The 26,078-nt window shown below is 39.2% G+C and overlaps 1 protein-coding gene across 2 annotated transcripts in view; it reads right to left on the reverse strand.

Annotated features, from left to right (window-relative positions):
• Hsepi (D-glucuronyl C5-epimerase) overlaps positions 1-26,078 on the reverse strand; it is a 61,198-nt gene that overhangs the window by 19,542 nt on the left and 15,578 nt on the right. For both annotated transcript variants that reach the window (XM_076191053.1, XM_076191052.1), the window contains exons 6-9: positions 9,794-9,924; positions 8,169-8,350; positions 5,802-5,912; positions 4,951-5,121 (exon numbers count right to left, since the gene is read on the reverse strand). In XM_076191053.1, coding sequence (XP_076047168.1) covers positions 4,951-5,121; positions 5,802-5,912; positions 8,169-8,350; positions 9,794-9,924 — 595 coding nt within the window. The remainder of the gene's footprint in view (positions 1-4,950; positions 5,122-5,801; positions 5,913-8,168; positions 8,351-9,793; positions 9,925-26,078) is intronic.

The following is a 26,078-nucleotide window of genomic DNA, read 5'->3' on the forward strand; positions in this document are numbered from 1 at the left end:
GTGCCTTCAGTTTCTGTTTTGTTCAATGTTGAATTCGCGCGCTTCTGGGAGCGCCATAATGTAAACAGAGTGTGAAATACACACAGTGCCGGAAGCCTATGTTTCCTTCAACCTTTCCGTGTAACCATGGAGAACAGAGAAACTAATTGGCACCTAAGGAAAAGCCAATACATAACACTACATTCTTTCAAAATCCAGTTTGCTATTTCATCTGGTCCATGCGATTTTCTAACATCAGGATTACTCAAGTGTTTCATTATTTCATTCTTTGTTACTTCTATTTCTTTCATAGGGGGGACTTTCTCCTTCCATTCAATCTCTTCAGATTGTATATTCTCCCTTGTAAACACCAATTTAAAATGCCTGTTCATAATTTACGCTATTTCTATTTCCTCTGTGTATTCAACTCCTCCTTGTCTTAATTTCTAGTTCTAGTTCTATCAATATGTGGTAACTTTTACTTATTGGTGCCTGGTATTTATCTTTTCCACTATTTCAGGTTCTGATGTGATTATTAGGTCTAGTCTCGATGGTTCTTCTTCATTTCTATACCTAGTGTTCTCCTGAATCCATTGTGTCATTGTGTGGTCAATAATCATCTCAAGTAGAACATTTCCCCATGAGTCTTCTCCACCCTTTACTGTCATCTCTTCCCAGCTGATTTCTTTGCAATTAAAGTCGCCCATCATAATTATTCTTCCTCCATCTTCCATTATCTTGTTTAATGTTATTCTTGTGTCTTCTAACATACTTTTATGTTCACTCTCTTCCCATGAGGCTGTTTTTGGGGGCACGTAGTTTATTACAAACTTTCTGCTCTTCTCATCTCTGTCTTCTACTTCTATCATAATCATCTCTACTCTATTCTTTCCATATGTGACACTCTTCACGTTTATATCCTTCTTAGTCAGGAACATAACTCCCTCCCCTTGTTTTATCTCTCTGTTTCTAATCCAATAATTATATGCATTGTGTCCTATGCTGTTGGGTGGTAGTGGACCTTTTAATTTTGTCTCTACAATTCCCATTATGACCAGTTGTTTTTCCTTCAGATACTTGTTCAGTTCATTCAGTCCTGTTATTAATCCATCTATATTTGTGTAGGGCATTCTTAATTTTCTGTTATTTCCATTGTATTTTCTGTTTCTTTTTTGTTTCTCTCTGTTATGGTCAATTTCCTCAATTTCATATTCACTACTCTCCAGTAGAATTCTTCTTTTTCTGACTTCGTTCTGGTCTCGTTTTTTTCTTTAGCTTCTTTCCTTTTCATTTTTTCTTCCTCTCTTTCCTCTTTATTCATTTCTCTTTTATCCATACCTTTTTATATTGTTCACTTGCTGCTAGCGTCCCTGTTTTTGCTAAGATATTCTCTGCTGTTGTTTGTGACCTGAATTTAATCTTAATTGGTCTGGTCTTATCTGTACTATATTTTCCGAGCCTAAACATCTCTTCAATTTGTTTCATTATTTCAGGTTCATCTTCCTGAACTAATTCTAGTAAGCTGCTTACTTTTTCTTTTTCCTCACTGATTCTTGAAGTTCTATCTAGGTTATGTTTCTCTTCCATTCCCAATATAATTATACATTTCTTTTTATCTGCTAAGTCTCTTACTATATTCTCCTTCTGTCTCATCACTTTGATAACTGAGTCTTCAGTTTGTTCTTTCATTTGTTTAATTATGTCAGTAAATGCAACTTTACTGTTTTCCTGGATTTTTTTCCAGCCCTGAGCTTCTTTTTCTATGGCCTCCTTATTGTCTTTATTATTCCTCTTTAATTCTTCATTCTCCTCTTTTGCTTCTTTTAACTGTCTTTTTAATTCTTCTATTTCATTAATTAAATTTTTGTTCGCCTTCTCTAGTTCTTCCAACTTTTCAACTCTCTGCGCAATTGGTTACGTTACCGAACCTGTCTTCCCAATGTTCGATCATCTTATCAAGTTTCTCCTCTAGTCTTGTCAATCGGGGGAGGTTGGTATCCCCCCCACCCTCATTAAATCCCTGGAAATTATTATCCTCACCTTCCATTGTGCTGCTCTTATCTATATTTCTAATCTTTACAATTTTGTTAATCCCATCACCAGAATCATCGGTCCTTCATTTGTTTAAAAGATGTCTGGCCTCTTGGACCAAGTCCTCCCCATCCTCATTTCGTTCCATTTCCCTCAATAATCACTCCCCTTCTCCTTTTTCCTCACTTTCCCACGACACCACGAGTTATCCCCTTCCCTGTAAATACAATAGGTACTTCCTTTGCATTGAGGTCCACGAAAATTTCACTTTTTCTTCAGAACACTAATCCTTGCCGTCCATCCGACATAAGTGTGTGTATGTGTGTGTGTGTGTGTATTTACCTAGTATTTACTTAGTTGTATTTTATGGGAAGGGGAGCTATGCTCGTGGTGTACCGTCTTCATATCTCATTTTATCTAAACTATTTTTAAATTCATGTATTGTTTTTGCACACACCACTTTCTCATCTAACTTGTTCCAACTGTCTATTACTCTGTGAGGAAAGCTGTTCTTTTCACATCTCTTCTATAGCTGTCTTTCTTGATTTTCTTTCTGTGTCCTTTTGTATTTCTATCATCCCATTTTATCAGATTCTCTCTATCAGTAATTTCTATGCCTTTCATGATTCTGTAAATAGCTATCAAATCTCCTCTCTCTCTTCTTTGCTCTAGTGTCTGTAGTTCAAGTTTTGCTAGTCTCTCTTCATATGATAGTTTTGAGAGTGTTGGTGCCAATTTTGTAATTGCTCTTTGTATTCTTTCAAGTTTTTTTATACATTTTTTGTACTTGGTGACCATATCATTGCTGCATATTCCAATCTTGGTCTTATCAGAGTAATTAGAATTTTCTTCACCATTTCTTCATCCAGGTATGTAAATGCCACTTTGATTGTTCTTATTAAGTTATAAGTTTCTCCATAAATCTTATCTATATGTTTCTGAGGTGACATATTATTCATAACAATGACTCCCAGGTCCTTCTCATTTTCTACTATTTTTTATTCCTTCTTCTCCCAATTTATATGATCCTGTTATTCTGTTTTTGCTTTGTCCAAATTCCATTATACTACACTTTTTTGTATTGAACTCCATCTCCCACTTCCTACTCCATTCCTGTATTTTATTTAGATCATTCTGTAGTGACTCACAATCTTCTTCCGTGTTCACTTTTTTTAATAGTTTTGCATCATCTGCAAAGAAGCTCATATAGCTTTCAATTCCTTCATCCATATCATTAATATATATAGCAAACATTATTGGGGACAGAACTGTTCCTTGTGGAACACTGCCTATTACTTCATCCCATTTTGAGTGTTTGTCTCTTATCACTACTCTCATTTTTCTTTCTTGCAAAAAGTCTTACATCCATTTAAGCAGTTTGCCCTGTATTCCTCCTTCAGTTTCTAATTTCTTAAGCAACTTCTTATGTGGTACTTTGTCAAAGGCTTTTTTTAGGTCTAGAAATGCACAATCAGCCCATCCATCTCTTTCTTGTATTATATCTATTAGCCTTGAATAGAAACATATTAAATTGGGGACGCATGCTCGTCCTTGTCTGAATCCAAATTGCCTTGGGTTTAGCACATTTTTTTTTTTTTTTTTTTTTGTCTAAATATTTTACCCATCTACTTTTGACAATTCTTTCACAAATTTTTGCTATTGGACTTGTTATAGAGACTGGTCTATAGGTGGTAGGGTCTTCTTTATTTCCCCCTTTATATATAGGTACTATATTTGCTTTTTACCAATCTTCTGGAACTTTTCCTTCTTTCAAGGAACTGTTTATTATGCTATGTATTTTGTCTGCCAGTTCATTCCTGCATTCTTTCAAAATCCAGTTTGCTATTTCATCTGGTCCATGCGATTTTATGACATCAAGATTACTCAAGTGTTTCAATATTTCATTCTTTGTTACTTCTATTTCTTTCATAGGGGGGACTTTCTCTTTCCATTCGATCTCTTCAGGTTGTATGTTCTCCCTTGTAAACACCGATTTAAAATGTTTGTTCATAATTTCCGCCATTTCAATTTCCTCTGTGTATTCAACTCCTCCTTGTCTTAATTTCTCCAAATCTTGTTTGTTTTTCAGTTTGTTGTTTACAAATCTGTAAAATAGTTTTGGTTGATCTTTACATTTTTCTATGACATCTTTTTCATATTTTCTCTTCTCCTCTCTGCACGTTTGTACATATTCATTTCTATAACAAGTATATATTTTCCATTTTTCAGACCTTTTGTCTTTTTTCCATCTGGTCCAAGCTTTGTCTCTTTTGTCTTTTAACTCCCCACAACTTTTGTTGTACCAGCACTTTACATATTCTTTTTCTTGTTTTTGTCTTGGGACATACTTTTCCACTCCTTTTTTATGAGTTTTTGTCAAAATATTCCATTTCTCTTCCACTGTTGTTTCTTCATTGTATATTCCTTCCCAGTTTTCTTTTTGAAATCAATTCTCTTATTTTATCAAAGTTTGTTTTTTTATACATCATTTCTTTTCATGTATTTTTCCTCATTTAGTTCTAGTTCAATCAATATGTGGTCACTTTTACTTATTGGTGTTTTGTATTCAATCTTTTCCACTATTCTAGGTTCACATGTAATTATTAGGTCTAGTCTCGATGGTTATTCTTCATTTCTATACCTAGTGTTCTCCTGTATCCACTGTGTCCTTGTATGGTCAGTAATCATCTCGAGTAGAACATTTCCCCATGAGCCGTCTCCACCCTTTACTGTCATCTCTTCCCAGCAGACTTCTTGGCAATTAAAGTCGCCCATCATAACTATTCTTCCTCCATCTTCCATTATCTTATTTAATGTTATCTTATGCCAAAAACTGGCTGTCAATAATTTACCAACAGAAAGCATACAGTTGATAATCAAATCCACAAACAAAAAACTGAGAAAATGTATATACCACACTATCACATTACAATTCCTTACCTTCCTGCTAACGGCGATGGGCCAGCCACCCCTGGAGTCCTGGTGAGCCAATAACCAGTCTGCTGCATCATAGAAGTGGTGCAGGTGTTCCGAAGTTGACAATGTCACATTGTCAAGAGTACAATCACCATATATAGTCAACGACAACACCTTTACCTTGGATTTAGACACCTGTTAGATTAAGATACCTGTTATGTATACAACTGATTCACTGTCAGTCTCATATTGAATGTCAAATAAGTATGGATATTACACAAAGAATACTTAAAATATCTTTGTAATAGAGATGTCATAGAGATGTACAGTCAACAATGCTTCGACACTAATATCACTACCATTGTTTTGAGTGAACTTATATTCATATATTTTCTATTGTATATACTGGATAAGTGATAATTAAGCAATTGCAAAGGGTCCAGTGAATTACAAAATCAATAATAACCCCTCCAATATTTACATACTTAAAATTATGGTGTAAATTTCTTACTTGAAATACTATGTCTCAAAACTTGAAATGCTAAATATCAACTTCCAAAGAAATTGCTATTAAGTCTTCTCCATATTGATGACCTCAACATTAATTACTGCCTCAACTTTCATTGACTAGAAACCTGTGGCTTCACAGCGAGAAAAATGATCCTTGAGTTCTGTAAATTTCAGTGACATTTCCAGCACACTGTTCAACCTTGCAATAATTTCTGAAATTCTCCACATGTAACTTAAAATTTAAATTATACACACAGACTTCTGGCAAGGATTACCTCACTTCAAGTTCTTTAGCACATTTATGGGTCTGAGAATTATTGTCAATTTTATACAATATTCTAGTATTAAAAGAATAAAAAATATACCTTTTTCATCTTCTTAGAAACAGCTCCACCTTTCTGAAGATCAATGGCAAGGTTTCTAGTAATTCTCCTCCATCCTATGCTATCACCAAGTCCATAAAAGATATGATGCTCCTGTACATAAAGAATCAAGTCCTGGATGTAGATGAAGCTATACAATGAAAACATGTGTATAACAAAGAATAATGCTATGGCATTTGGTACATACATCTACATATCCACACACATATATACAAACTTTTTATGATGTCTATATGAAAATGACACTATTAATTTCACTTTGTAAGATACAGCAGATGCCAGGAGGTGCCAAGATAAGAGGGAGGGAAGAGGGTACAGGGGAGTGAAATATGTAGGGGATGGAATGGATGGGAGTGGTTTCTATGCCTTTGTTTTTTGGCTACCTCCTGTGTAAGGAGGAAAAAGCCTTTGGTATATGTATGTATGTATGTAAGATACAGTGGGTTCACAAGTTCTGCGAGTACTTTGTTACAAGTATCATGCAAGTAACTAATCAAGTATGAAACTTCTCTTATGTATTCACCCATTAAATATAATGATTGTACTAGTACTCATCCTTTTCTCCCCATCAATCCCATTTTGAGAGCTATTTATAATTCCTTTACAAGTACCTGCAATACTAATACTTATACTGGTATATTTACTCAAGATTTTTCCCCTTCTAACTGGGATGGCTAAGTCAAAGCATACAAGATTGTGCATAAGGATAGAAGTGCTGGTAAAATATTGTCCATAATAATAACTACCAGTAGTCAAAGCATATATCCACACCACACCCATTCAAAACACATTCATTGCCCCTCCCATCTCTGTACTTTGTGGATGAAAGGTCCTCCTGATCCCCTACTTTCACATATACAATGCTTGGGTCAAGGAAGTGCAATGAAAAACAATGCCTGCATAGCAGGACCTGACAGCAGAAGCTGGTTTACCCCAACCTCTTTATTAAATATCTAATCAACCCACCTCTCATCCTGTTGAAAAATTTATGGAGGAGACAAGAACATCCCTTTGGGTTATGTCATTACCTTATCAATTTACAACCATTCCGCATTCAATCCTATCTTTTGCATTCTCCATTCCTTGTTCAAGAGCAAGAGGGGGATGTCTGTTGAGGAAGGAAGGGAGAAGGCAGAAGATAGGGGTGAGTGGAGAATGACTGTGTACAGATAATGCTGTGATGCATGGAAGGGAGTGGGTGAGGGATGGGGGGTTAGGGAGTGGTTATATATGAATAATACTTTGATGCAGCCTGAAGGGATTTCTCCCTACCTTCAATGTTTTTGTATGAGGGGGACAGAGGGGGGTTGGGGGTTGGTTGGCGAGTGAATGAAGCGGCACTGCTGTGGTTGTACTGTGCCTTGCTGCATTGCTTCTGACCTAGGGCTATGGGCAAGATGCAGAAGAGCTGAGATGAAAGGGAGGGAGAGGTGGTGGATGGGAGTGGAATGGGTGGGGATGAAGTGGATTAGAGTCTAATTATGCCTTTTGACTTTGGCTACCTCCCTGGTAAGAGGAAAAAAGCCCTTGGTATATGTATGTATTCCCATTACCTCATCCATTCACTCATTCTTTGATTTCCTCTCATGTTCACACCATCCCTTTTCTATTTTCTTCTTGCTAGTGCCTTTTCACTCATTCTTTCCACATGTATAAACCACTTCAACGCTCTTTGATCTACCTATCCAGCATTTCTTTTCACTCCCATGATCTGCCTCACATTTCTCACTCTTTCTATCCTCATAACACCATATTTCTCAAACACTTCATCTCAAGAATGTTTAGGGTCTTCCTTTCTGCCCACCCTCAAAATCCAAGTCTGCTCCATATCCAATGGAACAGTAGAACAGAGAGAAAGAGGGGCAATAGTTCAAAAGCATCTCATCTTACTCGAACACAGACAAATGACATTCAACTCTGGTTTGTTGGGATGCCCAGTCCCTAAAGTAATTACTGCATGATCACTGTTAACCCACTATCGGAGAAATAATAACGGAAAGTACAGAGAAACTGTACTCTGTACTTTCCGTTATTATTTCTCTGATAGTGGGTTAACAGTGATCTTTTACAAATGTGTTATAACATACTAGTTTCTAATTACTGCATGTTACCATGCAGTCAATGCCCAAATATGGACACCAATAGTAAAAAGATTATAAGGATGATGTTTGAGCAAACATTATTATAATGCTATAGAATCAAGCAAAGTAAAAGTACTGGTATTTCCCCCCACTCCTTTTCCTGAAACAAGTTCCTACCCCTTACAGTGGCTCCAGCCAAATTTCCAGATATAACATAGTCATCATAATACCACAGAACTATAAATACAAAGAATTCATATTAGCATACCTTCACTTCAATGAGTGTATTGGAACGGACATAGTGGAGGAAGTACACCTCTGAACGCTTGTCCTTGTATTCAAGGGCTACAGAAAATGAAGCATTGTGCTGGAGTAGGATGTTGAGGCTCAGCACAAGGAGATCTGGAAGGCTTGCCAACCGTAGTGTTACCCCTCCACTTGAGGGTGATTCTGGAAAAGGCAGAGTCAAGTTAAATCTTCAGCAGTACACATACTAACTTGCAGGTTAAATTCAGGCTACCACCTTGAGTTTCTTTCAATAAAAGAACCCTCATCTTTTCAAATACTTAAACCTATCTCAAATAACTAGTGAGGGCAATGAGGATAGAGTGAGAAATGTGGAGGTAAAGTGATGAATGGGAAAGGAGAGCAAGCTGACAGATTGGGTTGATCAGAGAATGCTGGGATGGTTTGGGTATATGGAAATAATGAGTGAAGAAAGGTTAGGAAAAAGAATGTGGAAGACAGAGGTGGATGGGGTGAACTTGAGGGGAAAATCAAAAAGGGGATAGATGGATAGGGTAAAGGGGGCCTTGTGTACAAGTGGCATATTTGTTAAGCAGGGAAGGGAGTGGGAAAGAAATGGGTGTGAAAGAGAATGGTTGTGAATGGATGAGAAATTGATGCAGCCAGAGGTGATTTCTTCTTGTCAGCTCTATAAATTCTCAAATGAATGAAGGGGTGGGTAGAAGGATCACCATATAATGAAGTAGTGGGGGTAAACCAGCCTTAGCTGTTGGGTCTGTTGTGGAGATGATGTGTCTTGCTCCATTCCTGCTGACCTAGGCAATGGGCACAAAGCAGGGATGACCCTTCATCCACAATGAGCTAAGATGAAAGGGACAACTAATGTGTTTTTGGATTGGTGTGACATGGGTATATGCTTTGACCCAGCCAATCCCCTTACAAGGGTGTTCTACTGGGTTGGTTTTCATGCATTTGGTTTTTATTTCTAAATCTTTGTTTTGTGTTATCTGTAGGATGCCTTTGTTTTCTTGATGGTTGGGAGACATGTCGAGAAATAGCCAAGCATGGTTCTTTTAAGTTGTTTTTACACTGTGATTCATATTTCTTTCTGCTGGCCAAAACCAATGCTTCCTACAGATCACAGTTTCTTGTTTATTTTCACTGTCAGGTCCTTAAGCACAGTCTGAAAGACATATACATATCAAATGCTCAATATTTTTATGTTTTTATCCAGTGGTAGAAGTTGACCTTTCAATCTAACTGTTGATTGTTTCTTTGATTCATGGTCATCTGGGGTAAGCAATGTCATGGATGATTTCTTGGGTGAACCAACCATTATGTTTTGCCTCAGTCACTGTTCATGGTTGTAAAGGTATCTTTGTGTGCTTTGGCAGCTGTTTTATAGTTGCTGTGATAGGCTATTATTGTCTAGTTATCTGCATAGATAAGAGTATTGATGTTTTGACCACATAAGTAGAATGATGGGTGTCAACATGGGTAAGTAGGTAGATAAGCAGGTAGATAGGTTAGAAGTCATGTTATCATGTGGACATACTGTTATGGAAAGGAGAGCTAAGTCAACAGGTAGGCAAGATCCATACAAATAAGCAGATTTCTAGTGCTGGTCATAATGATGTGGACCCCTACCTGGAGAGCTGATCTTGAGTACATGTGTATTCTGCTCTGGGTCATGGGTGCGCCAAGCTTTCTTTGTGCCTGTGGTGGCATCATCTGTGTGCCATTTAGCACGGTGGTCATGTCCGTCCTCCAGTATGACCCTGTAATGCAGAAAGGCCAATGTAGTCAGTAGTCATTCACTTCTCACTGTACCTCTCCCAAACATTTACATCCTTTATCTTTGGACATGTATACAAATTTTCAATGTGTACAGCTTTAAGATTCCTCCTTTTGCTTGTGTTTTGAATATCTAATACAGAAAAAAAAATAATATGGATCTGATGAATCAAGACACTTACACTTGGTAAAATATTAAAAAAAATTCTCCATACATACCAATACATTACAAACACATATTTATTTGATAAAGAGGGAGAAAAAGTTTTAGTTGAAGCATATAGATGACTATAGTTACTAGACAGGCAGCAGACTGAAAAATAGGTTGTGATCAGAATGGACAGTGTAGACTTGAGTTTAAACTTTGAAATAGTGGTGTGATACTATCTTATAATTTCTAAGCAGGTTGCATTCAAAGAATGTGACCACTATAGATTACTATAAAGTAATCCTAACACATCTACAGCACTGAGAGAAGAAGAGCAACATTTATACAGGAGAGATGACAATGCAGAATCAGTTCATGGGATATGCATGATAAATAACTGGTAAATCATACTGTCAGAAGAGACAGCTATTACTACTGTCAAGTCACTAATAATAATTGTTGCCTCAAGTCTCACTGACTGGATATCTGTAGTGGCTAGCAACAGTCCTTGTTCCCTCCCAGTGATCTCTCCTGGATGAAACACTGTTGTAATATTGTATTTACCTAGTTGTATTTTATAGGACAAGAGCTATGCTCATAGTGACCCATTTTTGTATCTCTCCACATCCAGTTTATTCTTAAAATCATGTTTGGGACTGTTTCTATGTCACCAGTGTATAGGAGTTGTAGAAGGAATAGGAGGAGGAGGAGGAGGAGGAGGAGATCAATTGCCAGTTGTCAGTTCTCCTTATGTGACAAGGTGGAGGAAATACAACTAAAGTTGATATAGAGATATCTTAGGCCTGATCCTGAGAATGAGTGTCAGCTCTTTATGGCTGTACCTTCAGACAGAGTCGTGGATACTGACGGGTTTTGAAGATGGATGACAGGATCACCACCACTTTCAGGTATCCATCATTGGTCCCACATTTAATCAATCCATGCCTCAGGCCTCTTGCCCAATACCAATAGCTCCCACAATGGTTTTCCTGTATTATGATCCCACTGTCAGATCAGGAATGTCAAATCCAAATTTTGTATGTAAGATAAATAACTGTTAGAAGTGCCAATTATTATAACTATAAGGTCAGGAATAGATTGATTGATTTGATTTTATGAGTTTTTGGCCGACGGCCAGGCACTGGGACCAAAATGATCATTCAGCGCCACAATGAATTTATGAAAATTGAAATTAATGAGATGTTAATGGTATGAATTTAAAATAAAGATAAGTTGCATAGTAAGACTATGCATATGAATAAAAATCAAAATGAATTTAAAAATTTGGTGAATGAATAAAATCAAAATGAATTTAAAAATTTGAATGAATAAAAACCAAAATGAATTTAAAAATTTGAATGGATAAAAACTAAAATGAATTTATGAATTTGAAAAAATTAAATTCATATATATGATGATAATGAATTAACGAATACATAAAATAAAGTAAGATCTAGATAATATTTACATAAAAGTTAGAGCTTATAAAACAAATTAATTTCTTTTAAAAATTTAACTAGTCCAGCTACATCTGCATCATCCCCTAAAAGATTTGGCATGGGCTTGCCAGCAAGCCCATATTTACATCGAGCTCTAGCATACAGCTGACAGTGCATCAGAATGTGACCAATTGTCAGAGGACTGCCACAATCACACTCGGGTGCAAGGTCAGGAATAGAGTGCTGCAAAACAGTTTATGAAATGGAACTGGTGGGTGAGGGTGGCAGGATGAGGGACATGAGCCAGTTATTACAGGTACTCCTCGTTTAACGACCTACTCGGTTAACGACAACTCGGAGTAATGATGGGCTTTATGACATTTGTTTAACGTAAATCTCCCGAAGTTACGACGTCGTGTACGATAATTAAGTTGACCGAGGCAAATTTGTATGATGTTATAAATGAACTTGTACGGTGGATATTAGCTGTGAGGTAAAGTGTTCTGAAGCTTAGGTCTACATTACCATCCTGCAAGCTGAAAAAACTACCTGGGGTACAGTATATACCAGTAGTGGTAAATTTTTAGTTTCGACCATGGGCGCAATATAGCAATAGAAAATTAATTATTAATTTTGTAAATTATAATGTATCAACATAATATGCAATTTTGTGAGCAGAAATAAAAGGTGCTAAAACAAATTTCGTAAGTAACGAAGTCATGTCGGACGAATGGTACACCATGTTTGTTATGATAGATGCCGATGTCGAAGAAATGAAAGGATGATAAATCCGTCTAACCTAAACTAAACTAACCTAACCTGTGTTTGATAAATCATTACCTGCAAATTAAATGTCATCCGGCTCGTCCTCGTGAGAGACTTTGGCAGACGACAAGATGGCGTCCTGATCCTATGCTACCAACTTCGTTCATTAGCATATTTTCTTGTAGCATGGTATTTTTTACTTTCATTTCCGCCCACAAAATTGCATATTATGTTGATACATTTTAATTTACAAAATTAATAATTAAATTTCTATTGCTATATTGCGTCCATGGTCGAAACTAAAAAAATACCCCGGTATTCAATATGGAATGTCAGCATACGGGGATTTGGTCATATACGGTAATTTCGGGAACCTAACCACCGTAAATAAACAGTAAATAAAGCTTTAATGTACTGTATAAAAGAGGGAAAATACACGAAAAGATACATGTATTGCTGGACATTGTACATACAGTACATGTACGTATATGTATACACTTTCGCTTAACGACCAATTCGGTTAACGATGGCGCACTGGTCCCAATTGTTGTCGTTAAACGAGGAGTACCTGTACTTGCAGTTGACACTGTAGTTGTAGCTGATTTCAAGGAGAGTGAAATAGTTGGTGCTCCTGCATGGAAGAAAGTTGAAAGTAAATGTGAGCAAAAGTAAAATGATGAAACCCACAAAGAGTGATGATGTTGGAAGGTTGAATGTGTGAGGGTGAGAGGCTGCAAGAAATGGAGAGTTTCAAGTATTTGGGGCTGCATGTGGCACTGGATAGAGGAGTGGATGTGAAAGTCAATTATAGAGTAAAGGAAACAAGTAAATATCTGGGTGGAATGCAAAAATTTATGAAAAAATATTCATTTGATGATAAATGCAAAGAGAATGTTGTGATGTGAATGTGAATTTTTTTTTTGGTATATGCATGTTGTGCACCATGGGTTGGAGGTTATTAAAGATGTTTGAGCAATATGCCACAAATGTATTTTTTTCCACTTGGTTATGTTTGTGTGATGTAATGAGATGAATGAATAGGGTTGACAACTTTTGCAGAGAACTGTGTGCCTGTCATCAAGCCCGTGCAGAGGGGGGGGGGGTGCTGGGGGTGCCCGAGCACCTGCCCCTTTGCCCTATGCCCCAAAAGTGTCCTTCAAAAAATATATAAAAATGAATGAAAAATTATTTCTCCCAAGCTTTTTCCATTTTCTTACCATTCAGAAATTATAATGTGGAAAATGGTGTTGCACCTTACCTGATCGTTGTCAAATATGAATAATACAAGAATGAAGTGCCCAATTTCCTGCCCAAAGCACCTGCCCCTTGCAATGTCTGTGCACATTACTGCCTATCATTGTCAAATAACTAATCAATCTGTTGCCCCTGGTCTTTCTTGTAGAAGACCTGCGGCCTTCAGATAACCAGCAACAGCCTCTGGGCAGGTCCACAAGCCATTCAGGGAGGAATTTTGGTTTCTTTGTTTAGATGTTCTATTGGGGTGGTTTCAGTGCACCCTATTATTATTCTCAATATTCTATTTAGCAAGGTCTGTAAGATATCTATGTTTGTTTTCCTAACTTGGACCATGTTGTGGAAGTGTAGATGAGTGTGGTTCTCAAGAACTGTTTATACACCATGATCAGATTTTTCTTCTACTGTTCAAAACCCAATACATGGTGAACTCCTCCTCATCTACCCAAATTTTTTTTTACAGAAAATGTGCTGTCTTGTGACACTGCTTCTGACCCAGGGCAGTGGACAAGATGCAGGGATGACCTGTCATCCAGGAGGTGCCAAGATAAGAGGGAGGGAAGAGGGTGGAGGGGAGTGGAGTATATAGGGGATGGAATGGGTGGGAGTGGTTTCTATGCCTTTTTATTTTGGCTACCTACCATATAAGGGGGAAAACAGCCTTTGGTATATGTATCTATGTATAAAGACATTCCTTTGAGTCACATCATTCTTTCATACATTCACTCTTATCTTTTGCACTCTCTCTGCCCTGCTCAACATATGTCCCTCATGCATCCAAGGCCTCTTTTACCCCATTCATCACACTCCTCGCCAGTCTTTCCCCACTCCATTCACATGCCCAAAGCACCTCAACAGATAACTGTCCAGAATGCAACACTTCACCCCATGCTATACAACACATTATGGAAGACTGCATTGTAGACAATCATGCATGGTAACAATACAATATACACTCTATAACAGATTTGTGGGAAAACCGCATTCCAGGTGTGGCATTCCTCAGAGAGGCAGGACTGTTTGGCCAGACAGTCTAAGAAACAACGACAACGACGATGATGACGACGACGACAACAACAACAACCATCCTTAACACTTCCTAATCAACCCCATCCAACAGCTCACCCACCACCCACACTCTCCCTCACCTCAAAATTTCTCACTTTATCCATTCTTTTAACACCCATCATATTGCTCAAACACTTGCAAATATCTTCAGGGTATAGTACATCTAATTTCAGAAGATATTGTGCATAGGCTAACTTCAGAAGATGATATGGTATGTGCACAACTGATGATTACAATGAAAACATACTCTTGTCTTACCCATTTCTTGAGGTAAAACAAAGCTCTACATTCAATTACCAAAGGAATTTGTTCCTTTAAAGTGATGGTCTATTAATTTTTTTTTTTAAATAATATCATATAGATAATTCTATTCATTCAAAGGGTGACCTTGGAGGTAAGGGGTTGATTACAACAGTTTGAAACTCTTCACTCCACTGGCTGCCTTTCAGATTAATAAAACCTGACATTAGCCAGAATGTAATCCATAAAGTTTATAAGTTGAAGAAATTCATATGGAAAGAAAAATTACTGTTACAACTCTTTACAGGTCCATAAACATCAAGGTTATGATACCCATTTCAAAGCATCTTATCTTTTAAGCCCACACCTCAGTACCTTACCTTTTGAAAAGCAACAGTTCAGTTTCCAATGAGGGGGCTAAAACAAATACAGTAATGTAAAACCAGGTAATACTTTGCATTACAGTAAAGATTAAAATATGAGTACGTAGAGAATATGGGCACATCACAAAATGGATGTGGACAATAACACAAATCATTATCAGCAATAAACCTAAAAAAGTGTCTTTCTGTACCTCTTGACTGGCTTGTCGTTGCCAAAAAATAAATACTGTGATAATATACATGGCCTATACATGAGCCATAACTTGTGATTATGACATGTAAACATACACTTTTCAGTATGAACTTCATGACTTGTGGCTGCACAATGCTATTCAAGAAAATAAAAGGAAGAAATAAGAAAAGAAGATAGAAAATCTGGTGAGACAAGAAAAAAAAAAAAAAAAGACCTAGCTTCCACTTTTCTTGGGCAGCCAAATAATAGTACCTTGTATCCCATCTTCCATACTACAATGAAGATTTCATATTTGGACACAATATTATGGCAACCATAAGTCAAAGAAAAGTAGCATGTGTACTAAAGCCATTAATAGCTTCAAATTACAGTGTCTAAATGTCTACCTAATCACTTATGGGAGGTGAACTGTTACTGAAAAAACTACAAGACCTGATAAATAATAATCTGTGCTTAAAACTAGAATACAGTTTATAAGCACATACAGGTTTTTCCTTATTATGGAACATGTGATGAACTATGTGCCCATATGAACAGTGATTGTTGTACCACAGGTCTCATTCCTTAAGTTACAAATCTTAATGAATGGATGGCTAATTCAATGTGCTGAATCCACAAGTACCTATAAAATCCCAACTTGCCACTCTTCTTAATATTTTCTATGGCTCGTTAAACTGCACAGGCAGACTTCCTATACTTGTCTCAAAAGGATTATCAACTCAAAGGCTGCTGAAGAAGGATCCTGTATGTACCTAGTTGTATTATACGGGAAGGGTGCTATGCTCGTGGTGACCTGTCTTTGTATCTCTCAGCATCAAGTTTTTTCTTAAAATCTTGAATAGTGTTTGCACACACTGTTTCTTTGTCCAATTTGTTCCAAGTATCTACCACTCTGTGCGGGAAGCTATTTTTTTTCAGATCTCGTCTCGGGTATTGGCTGCATGTTATTGTGGCAAAGTAGCATGCAGTTGACACTTTAGGGTCTATATGGGGCACCCCTACGGACCAGAGCCACACATAATTTTGTCTATGATAGAGGAAAACTCTGTTCATAAAGAAATGATGACACTTTTATACTACAACTGTCCCTCCGTTATGCTGTCCCCCAACCCCTTGCTACTGTCCTGTACCATTTCTCCAAATATTCACTTCCTTTTTTTGCCTACTTGTGGTGGGGGAAGAGAATGCTACCACCAAGTCTTTCCACTTGAGTCATAAAAGGTGACAAAAAACAGGACGGGGGATGGGATTAGGAGTGCTGCTACCTGTAGCCCTATTAGGGGACATTCCTAAAAAAAGGAAAGGCATAAGAGGGTCTGGGAGTTTTCCAACCAGTACCCTAAGGGTTGGATCTTTTAATGTGCATGGATGTGGTAGAGATGAGAGTAAAAGGGAAGAGATAGGCAGTATGTTTGTGAGAAGGAAGATGGATGTGCTGGCTTTGAGTGAAACTAAAATGAAAGGAAAGGGCAACTGTGAGTTTGGGAGTGTAGCTGGGAGCTACTCAGGAGTGAAGAGTGGATGAGGGAGAGAAGGGATGACTATACTAGTAAGTGAAGAGATAAATAAGCATGTAGCGGAGTGGAAGGAGGTTTCATCAAGGTTGATGTGGATGAAGGTGAAGCTGGGAAGGGAAATGTGGGTTTTTGTAAGTGCGTATGGACCTGGTAGTGAGAAGAGCATGATGGAAAGGGAGGCTTTTTGGGTATATATAAATGAGTGCATAGAGGAACTAGGAAGAAATGTCAATGTAGTTGTATTAGGAGACCATAATGCTTGGGTAAGAAATGAACCAATAGGTGGAGTGATTGGGAAGTATGGAGTTCCAGGTAAAAATCGTAGTGGAGAATTGATGGTGGAGATGTGTCTTGAGAGTTGATGATAGCAAGTACAGTGTTTAAGGAAGAAAGTCAAGCATAAGTACACATGGGAGAGCTTGGTGGATAGAAGGGTGGTAGACAGAGCGTTAATGGACTATATAGTGGTGACCAGGAGTATGGTAGGAAGAGTTAAGGATGTACATGTCCTAAGGGGAGAGAGTGGGGGAATATCAGATCATTTTCTGGTAGAAGGTAAATTGAGAGTGGAGAATAGGTGGAGAAAGAGGAAAAGGGCAGGAGGTAGAGAGGTACTTAGAATGAACTACTTTAATGAGAAAAAAAGAAGAATGAGTATAAGAAGAAGCTGAGAGAGGAGTGGGAGGGAGTAAAGGATAGAGTAGAACTGGGAGTGAAGGAGGAATGGGGATGGTTCAAGGAGGGAGTCATAAGGTGTGCAAAGATGGTGAGGGGAACAAGGAGGGCAAGAGGAAATAGAAGGAAGGGTAGTGAGTGGTGGGATGAGGAAACAAAGACAGGTGTAGAAGAGAAGAAGCTGGCATTCATAGGTTGGCTACAAATTAGGATGAGGGAATTGTATGAGAGGTACAAAGTAAAGAGAAGGGAAGTTAACCATAAGATAAAGGAAGCAAAGAGGAGAGCAGATGTGAAATGGGGAAAGAGTATGACAGAAAATTTTGAAAGTAATAAAAAGATGTTTTGGAAGGAAAATAAAAGAGGAAGAGGAGGCAAATCAAGTAGAGAAGAAAAGGTAAAAGGTGCAGATGGAGAGATGATAATGGAAGAGAAGGCAGTGAGAGGAAGGTGGGCAGAGTATTTCAGGGAATTGCTAAATGTGAAGGAGGATAGGGAGGGAAAGGTAGTTGCAGTGGGAAGTGCTAAGAAAATAATAGTGATGAGTGAGGAAAATGAAGGAGAAATAAGGAAGGATGAAGTGAAAGCAACTGTTAAGATGATGAGAGCAGGTCAGGCACCTGGGTTGGATGGATGCCATGCAGAATGTCTGAAGAAAGGAGGTACAGTTATGGTGGACTGGCTGGTGAGGTTATTTAATGTTTGAGAGAGGGTGGAGTGCCGGAGGACTGGAGGAGTGCCTGTATAGTTCCGCTTTACAAGGGAAAGGGGGACAAGTGTGAGTGTAGTAGTTTCATAGGGATCAGCTTGTTGAGTGTAGTTGGGAAGGCTTATGGGAGGGTCTTCATTGAGAGGATTAGGAGAGGAAGAGGGGGAGTAATTGGTGAGGATCAGTGTGGGTTTAGGACAGGTAGGGGTTGTGTAGATCAGATTTTTGTGGTAAGACAGATATGTGAGAAAGCTATAGGAAAAGGTAAGGATGTTTTTTGGGCTTTTATTGATCTGGAAAAGGCTTACGACAGGGTAGACAGGAAGGCACTGTGGGAGGTACTGCAGATATATGGGATAGGAGGAAAGCTGTTAACCGCAGTCAAGAGTTTTTACTAGAGTAGTAGAGCTTGTTTTTGTACAAGAAAAAAAAAAAAAGGGCTTACAACAGGGTAGACAGGAAGGCACTGTGGGAGGTTTTGTGGATATACAGGATAGGAGGAAAGCTTCTAGGAGCTGTCAAGAATTTTTATGAGAGTAGTGGAGCATGTGTCAGAATTAGAAATGGAGAGAGTGAGTGGTTCGAGGTAAAGGTAGGACTTCGTCACGGATGTATTATGTCACCCTGGCTGTTCAACTTGTGCATGGATGGGGTGGTGCGAGAGGTAAATGCAAAATGCAAGGGTGGTGGGTCAGGGATTGGAGATGGTTAAAGAAAATGGAGAAAAATGGGAAGTGAACAAGCTGTTGTTTGCAGACGACACTGTGCTTGTGGCAGGATCGGAGGAGGGATTGAGAAAGTTGGTGACACAGTTTGGGAGAGTGTGTGAAAGGAAGCTGAAGATAAATGTGGTTAAAAGTAAGGTGATGAGATGTACAAGGGGTGAAAGTGGCAGTAGACTGGAAGTGAGCATTAAGGGAGAGCGACTGGAGGAAGTGGATAGTTTTAGATACTTGGGTGCGAATGTGGCAGGAAAAGGTGGAGTGGAGGTGGAAGTAGAATGTAGATTGAGAGAAGCGAGTAAATGCCTTGGTGGATTAAAAGGTGTAATGAGGAATAGACATTTGGGAATGGATGCTAAGAGGAGACTGTATGAAGGAGTGATTGTGCCAACAGCACTGTATGGGGCAGAAACATGGAACATAAAAGAAGAGAGAAGGAGTTTGAATGTGTTTGAGATGAGGTGTCTGAGAAGTATGATGGGGGTTACTAGGCTAGATAGAGTGAGAAATGAGGAGTTGAGGAGGAGAACAGGGGTGGAAAGGGAGTTGGGAGATAGGGTTGATGAAAGAGTATTAGGATAGTTTGGACACATGGAAAGAATGAGTGAAGAAAGACTAGTAAAAGAGGTATGGAAGGCAGATGTGGAGGGAGTGAACATGAGGGGACGTCCTAGGATGAGATGGATGGATGGGGTGAAGGGAGGGCTTTGGGGAAGAGGGGAATGTCTGTTGAGGAAGGACGGGAGAGGACAGAAGACAGGGGTGAATGGACAATGGTATATGGATGATGTTGTGATGCATGAGGTGGAATGGGTGGGGGGGATGGGGAGTGAGGTAGTATGCGTGAGCAAAATTTGATGCAGCCCGAAGGGATTTCTCTCTGTCTTCTCCTTTTATGCATGGGGGACGGAGAGGGGGGGTTGTCGATTTAATGAAGCGGCCTTGCTGTGGATGTGCTGTGACTTGAGACACTGCCTCTGACCCAGGGCAGTGGACAAGGTGAAGGGATGACCTGTCATCCAGGAGGTGCTAAGATAAGAGGGAAGGTGGAGGGGAGTAGAGTGTATTTAAGGATGGAATGGGTGGGAATGATTTCATGCCTTTTTCTTTTTGGCTACCTCGCTTGAAAGGGGGAAAAAGCCTTGGTATATATATGTATGTAGTAGAGCTTGTGTTAGGATTAGAAATGGAGAGAGTGAATGGTTTAAGGTAAAGGTGTGACTTCATCAGGGATGTGGTATGTCGCCCTGGCTGTTCAATTTCATGGATGGGGTGGTGCGAGAGGTGAATGCAAGGGTAGTGGGTCAGGGGTTGGAGATGATTAAACAAAATGGAGAAAAGTGGGAGGTGAGCCAGTTGTTGTTTGCTGACGACACTGCACTTGTAGCAGGATCAGAGGAGGGATTGAGGAAGTTAGTAACAGAGTTTGAGAAGGTGTGTGAAAGAAGGAAGCTGAAGATAAATGTGGGTAAAAGTAAGGTAATGAGATGTACAAGGGGAGAGAGTGACAGCAGGCTGGAAGTGAGCATAAAGGGTGAAAGACTGGAGGAAGTGGATAGTTTTAGATACTTGGGTGTGAATGTGGCAGGAAATGGAAGAGTGGGGATGGGGGTAGAATGTAGATTGAGAGAAGTGAGTAAATGCCTTCGTGGATAAAAAAGTGCAATAAGAAATAGACATTTGGGAATGGATGGTAAGAGGAGATTATATGAAGGAGTGATTGTGGCAACAGCAATGTATGGGGCAGAAACATGGAACATAAGAGAGGAAGAGAGAAGGAGTTTGAATGTGTTTGAGATGAAATGTCTGAGAAGTATGATTGGGGTTACTAGGCTAGATAGAGTGAGAAATGAGGAGTTGAGGAGGAGAACAAGGGTGGTAAGGGAGCTGGGAGATAGGGTTGATGAAAGATTGGGATGGTTTGAACACATGGAAAGAATGAGTGAAGAAAGATTAGTAAAAGAAGTGTGGAAGGCAGAGGTGGAAGGAGTGAACATGAGGGGGCGTCCTAGGATGAGATAGATGGATGGGGTGAAAGGAGCTTTACAAAAGAGAGGAATGTCTGTGGAGGAAGGAAAGAAGAGGACATAAGATAGGGGTGAATGGAGAAGAGTTGTGTATGGATGATGCTGTGATGCATGAGGGGGAGTGGGTGGGGGATGGGGGGTGAGGAAGTACATACATACATACATACATATACCAAGGCTTTTTCCCCCATACAAGGGAGGTAGCCAAAAAGGGAAGGGCATAAAATCATTTCCACCCATTCCATCCCTGAATACACTCCACACCCCTCCACCCTCCCTCTTATCTGAGCACCTCCTGGATGACAGGTCATCCCTGCACCTTGTCCACTGCCCTGGGTCAGAAACAGTGTTGCAAGACACAGCACATCCACAGCAAGGCCACTTCATTAAATCAGCAACCCCCCCTCTCCTTCCCCCCACTGCATAAAAGGAGAGGACGGGGAGAAATCCCTTTGGGCTGCGTCAAATTTTGCTCACACATACTACCTCACCCCCCATCCCCGCCCATTCCACCTCATGCATCACAACATCATCTATATACAACCATTTTCCATTCACCCCTGTCTTCTGTCCTCTCCCGTCTTTCCTCAACAGACATTCCCCTCTTCCCAAAAGCTCCCTTCACCCCATCCACCTCATCCTAGGACGTCCCCTCATGTTCACTCCCTCCACATCTGCCTTCCATACCTCTTTTACTAGTCTTTCTTCACTCATTCTTTCCATGTGTCCAAACCATCCTAATATTCTTTCATCAACCCTATCTCCCAGCTCCTTTTCCACCCTGTTCTCCTCCTCACCTCCTCATTTCTCACTCTATCTAGCCTAGTAACCCCCATCATACTTCTCAGACACCTCATCTCAAACATATTCAAACTCCTTCTCTCTTCTTTTATGTTCCATGTTTCTGCCCCATACAGTGCTGTTGGCACAATCACTCCTTCATACAGTCTCCTCTTAGCATCCATTCCCAAATGTCTATTCCTCATTACACCTTTTAATCCACCAAGGCATTTACTCGCTTCTCTCAATCTACATTCTACTCCACCTTCACTCCACCTTTTCCTGCCACATTCACACCCAAGTATCTAAAACTATCCACTTCCTCCAGTCGCTCTCCCTTAATGCTCACTTCCAGTCTCCTGCCACTTTCACCCCTTGTACATCTCATCACCTTACTTTTACCCACATTTATCTTTAGCTTTCTTCTAACACATACTCTTCCAATCTCTGTCACCAACTTCCTCAATCCCTCCTCCGATCCTGCCACAAGCGCAGTGTCGTCCGCAAACAACAGCTGGCTCACCTCCCACTTTTCTCCATTTTCTTTAACCATCTCCAATCCCTTGCCCACTACCCATGCATTTACCTCTCGCACTACCCCATCCATGTATAAGTTGAACAACGCATTCTTGACGAAGTCCTACCTTTACCTCGAACCACTCACTCTCTCCATTTCTAATCCTGACAGAAGCTCTACCACTCTCATAAAAACTCTTGACAGCTCCCAGAAGCTTTCCTCCTATCCCGTATATCTGCATAACCTCCCACAGTGCCTTTCCAGATCCATAAATGCCCAAAAAACATCCTTCCCCTTTCCTATAGCTTTCTCGCATATCTGTCTTACTACAAAGATCTAATCTACACAACCTCTACCTGTCCTAAATCCACACTGTTCCTCACCAATTACTCCTTCTGTTCCTCTCCTAATCCTCTCAATCAAGATCCTCCCATAAGCCTTCCCAGCTACACTTAACAAGCTAATCCCTCTGAAACTACTACATTCACACTTGTCCCCTTTTCCCTTGTAAAGAGGAACTATACAGGCACTCCTCCAGTCCTCCGGCACTCTACCCTCTCTCCAGCAAACATTAAATAACCTCACCAGCCAGTCCACCATCACTGTACCTCTCTTTTTCAGACATTCTGCATGGCATCCATCCAGACCAGGTGCCTGACCTGCTTTCATCATCTTAACAACTGCCTTCACCTCATCCTTCCTTATTTCTCCTCCATTTTCCTCACTCATCACTCTCATTTTCTTCACATTTCCCACTGCAGCTATCTTTCCCTCCCTATCCTCCTTCACATTTAGCAACTCCCTAAAATATTCTGCCCATCTTCCCCTTACTGCCTTCTCTTCCATTATCATCTCTCCATCTGCACCTTTTACCTTTTCTTCTCTACTTGATTCGCCTCCTCTTCCTCTCTAATTTCTTTCCAAAACATCTTTTTATTACTTTCAAAATTTTCTGTCATACTTTCACCTCTGCTCTCCTCTTTCCGTCCTTTACCTTTTACTTTACTTCTCTTTTCTTTTCTTTGTCCTATTTTGTAACCAATCTGTGAAAGCTCGCTTCTTCTCTTCTACAACCTTCTTTGTTTCCTCATCCCACCATTCACTCTCCTTTCTTCTATTTCCTCCTGTCCTTCTTGTTCCACACACCATCCTTGGAAGTATGAGAAAAAATTTGATGCATCCCAAAGTGATTTCTCCCTATCTTCTCTTTTTCTGCATGAGGGGATGGAGAATGGGGTCTCCAATTTAATGAAGCGGCCTTGCTGTGGATGTGCTGTGTCTTGCGACACTGCTTCTGACCCAGGGCAGTGGACCGGATGCAGGGATGACCCGTCATCCAGGTGCCAAGATAAGAGAGAGGGAGGAGGGTGGAGGGGAGTGGAATATATAGGAAATGATATGGGTGGGAGTGGTTTCTATGCCTTTTTCTTTTTGGCTACCCCCTGTGTAAGGGGAAAAAAGCCTTTGGTATATGTATGTACTTTCTTTTAGTGTCCTCTTGTTTTTTCATTGCCCCATTTCAAGTCATTCTTATCTAAGATTTCCATTCCCTTCATAATTCTATAGATAGTTAGTAAGTCTCCTCTTTCCCTTCTTTGTTCCAGAGGTGGTAATTCTAATTTGGGCAGTCTTTGTTCATATTTCATTTTGGAAAGAGTTGGTGCCAGTTTTGCTGTTGCTCTTTGTATTCTTCCTACCTTCTTTATATTCTTTTTGGTAGTGGGTGTCCATAGTGTTGCTGCATACTAAAGATTTGGTCTTATTAGTGTAGTTAATTTTTTTTTATCATTTCCTCATCCAAATAGGCAAATGCCACTTTTATTGACCTCAATAAATTATAGGTTTCTCCTACTATTTTATTAATATGCTTATTGTCATGTCTTTGTTGATCATCACTCCACGGTCTTTTTCAGTTTACTTTTTTTACCTCTTCTTCACCAATTTTATAATCATTCGATACTCTTGTTTTTACTTTTTCCAAATTCTATTATTCTACATTTCTTGATATTGAATTTCATTTCCCACTTTTGAGTCCATTTCCAGATCTTGTCAGTCTTGTTGTAATGAGTTGCAATCCTCCTCCGTTTTTACTTTCTTTAGTATTTTTGTGTCGTCTGCAAAGAAATTCATATAACACTCTACTCCTTCATCCATGTCATTTATGTATATAGCAAACATGATCGGGGCCAGTACTGATCCCTGCCTGCGGAACACCACTTATCATTTCTTCCCAATTTGAGAATTTGTCTCTAATTACTACTCTCATTTTTCTCCCAGTCAGGACGTCTTTCATCCATTCCAATAATTTTCCTCTGATGTCACCTATTAATTCTGTCTTCCTAATTAGTTTATTGTGTGGTACCTTATCAAATGCCTTTTGTAGGTCCAGAAAGGCAGTCTGCCCAACCATCTCTCTCTTGTATTATGTCTATTAATCTTGAGTAGAAGCAGATCAAGTTTGTTGTTCATGATCTTCCTTGTCTAAATCCAAATTTATTTGGATTCAGTATAGTTTTTTTTTTCCAAATGTTTAACCTATCTATTTTTGACGACCTTTTCACAAATTTTTACTTCTGTGCTTGTCAGGGAGACCGGTCTGTAGTTTGATGAATCTTCCTTGTTTCCTCCCTTATAAATTGGTACAATGTTTACCTTCTTCCAGTCCTGTGGCACTTTTCCTTCTTTAAGTGAGAATTTAATTATATTGTATATTTTGTCTGTTAATTCTTCCATGCATTCTTTCAGTACCCAATTTGTAATTCCATCTGGACCATGTGTTTTGCTGACGTCAATGGTTTTGATTAGGTCGCTGATTTCCTTTTGTGTTACAATTATTTCTTTCATTGAGGGGGATCTCTCTCTATTTCATCACAGTTAGGTGAGTTTTCTACTGAGAATACCGAAATGAAATGGTTGTTCATAATTTCAGCCATTTCCAGTTCTTCTGTATATTCATGTTTACCTTGGCGCAGCTTTTCTATTTCTTGTTTGTTCTTCAGTTTGCCATTTACATACCTGTAAAATAGTTTGGGTTCTTCCTTGTATTTTTCTATTTTTTTTTTTTCATAGTTTCTCTTTTCATCTCTGCGTATTTTTACATACTCATTTCTTAGTTTGATGTACATTTGCCATTTGCTTGTTTTCTTGTCTCTTTTCCATTTCTTCCAAGCTTTGTCTCTTTTATCCTTAGCCTCACTACACCTTTTGTTGTACCAGCTTTTCATGTATGTTCTTTCCATTTTTTGTTGTGGTACGTATTTATTTACTCCCTCATTGTAAATTTCTTTTAGTATATTCCACTTCTCTTCCATCCCTGTTTCTTCATTTAGGAATTTTTCCCAGTTCGCGTTGCGAAAGAATTTTTGAGTTTCTCAATTTTGTTGTTGTTGTACATTAGTCTTCCTATTTCATGTTTACCATTTCTGCTTTGTTCCATTTGCTCTTTCAACTCAAATTCTATTAGTACATGGTCACTCTTTCCTATTGGAGTTTTGTAGTAAATTTTATTGACAATTTCAGGCTCTTACATAAGTATTAAATCCAGCCTTGATGGTTCTTCACTACCTCTGTATCTGGTATTTTCCCTTATCCACTGAGTCATTGTGTATTCAATGGTCATGTTGAGCAGGAGGTTGCCCCAGAGTTCTTCTCCAACCTTCACTGTCATTTCCTCCCAACATATTTCTTTTGAATTAAAGTCA

This window comes from Oratosquilla oratoria, chromosome 9 (genome assembly GCF_046742065.1).
Source record: "Oratosquilla oratoria isolate Oo_2021 chromosome 9, ASM4674206v1, whole genome shotgun sequence".
In the NCBI taxonomy this organism is placed as follows: Eukaryota; Metazoa; Arthropoda; class Malacostraca; order Stomatopoda; family Squillidae; genus Oratosquilla; species Oratosquilla oratoria.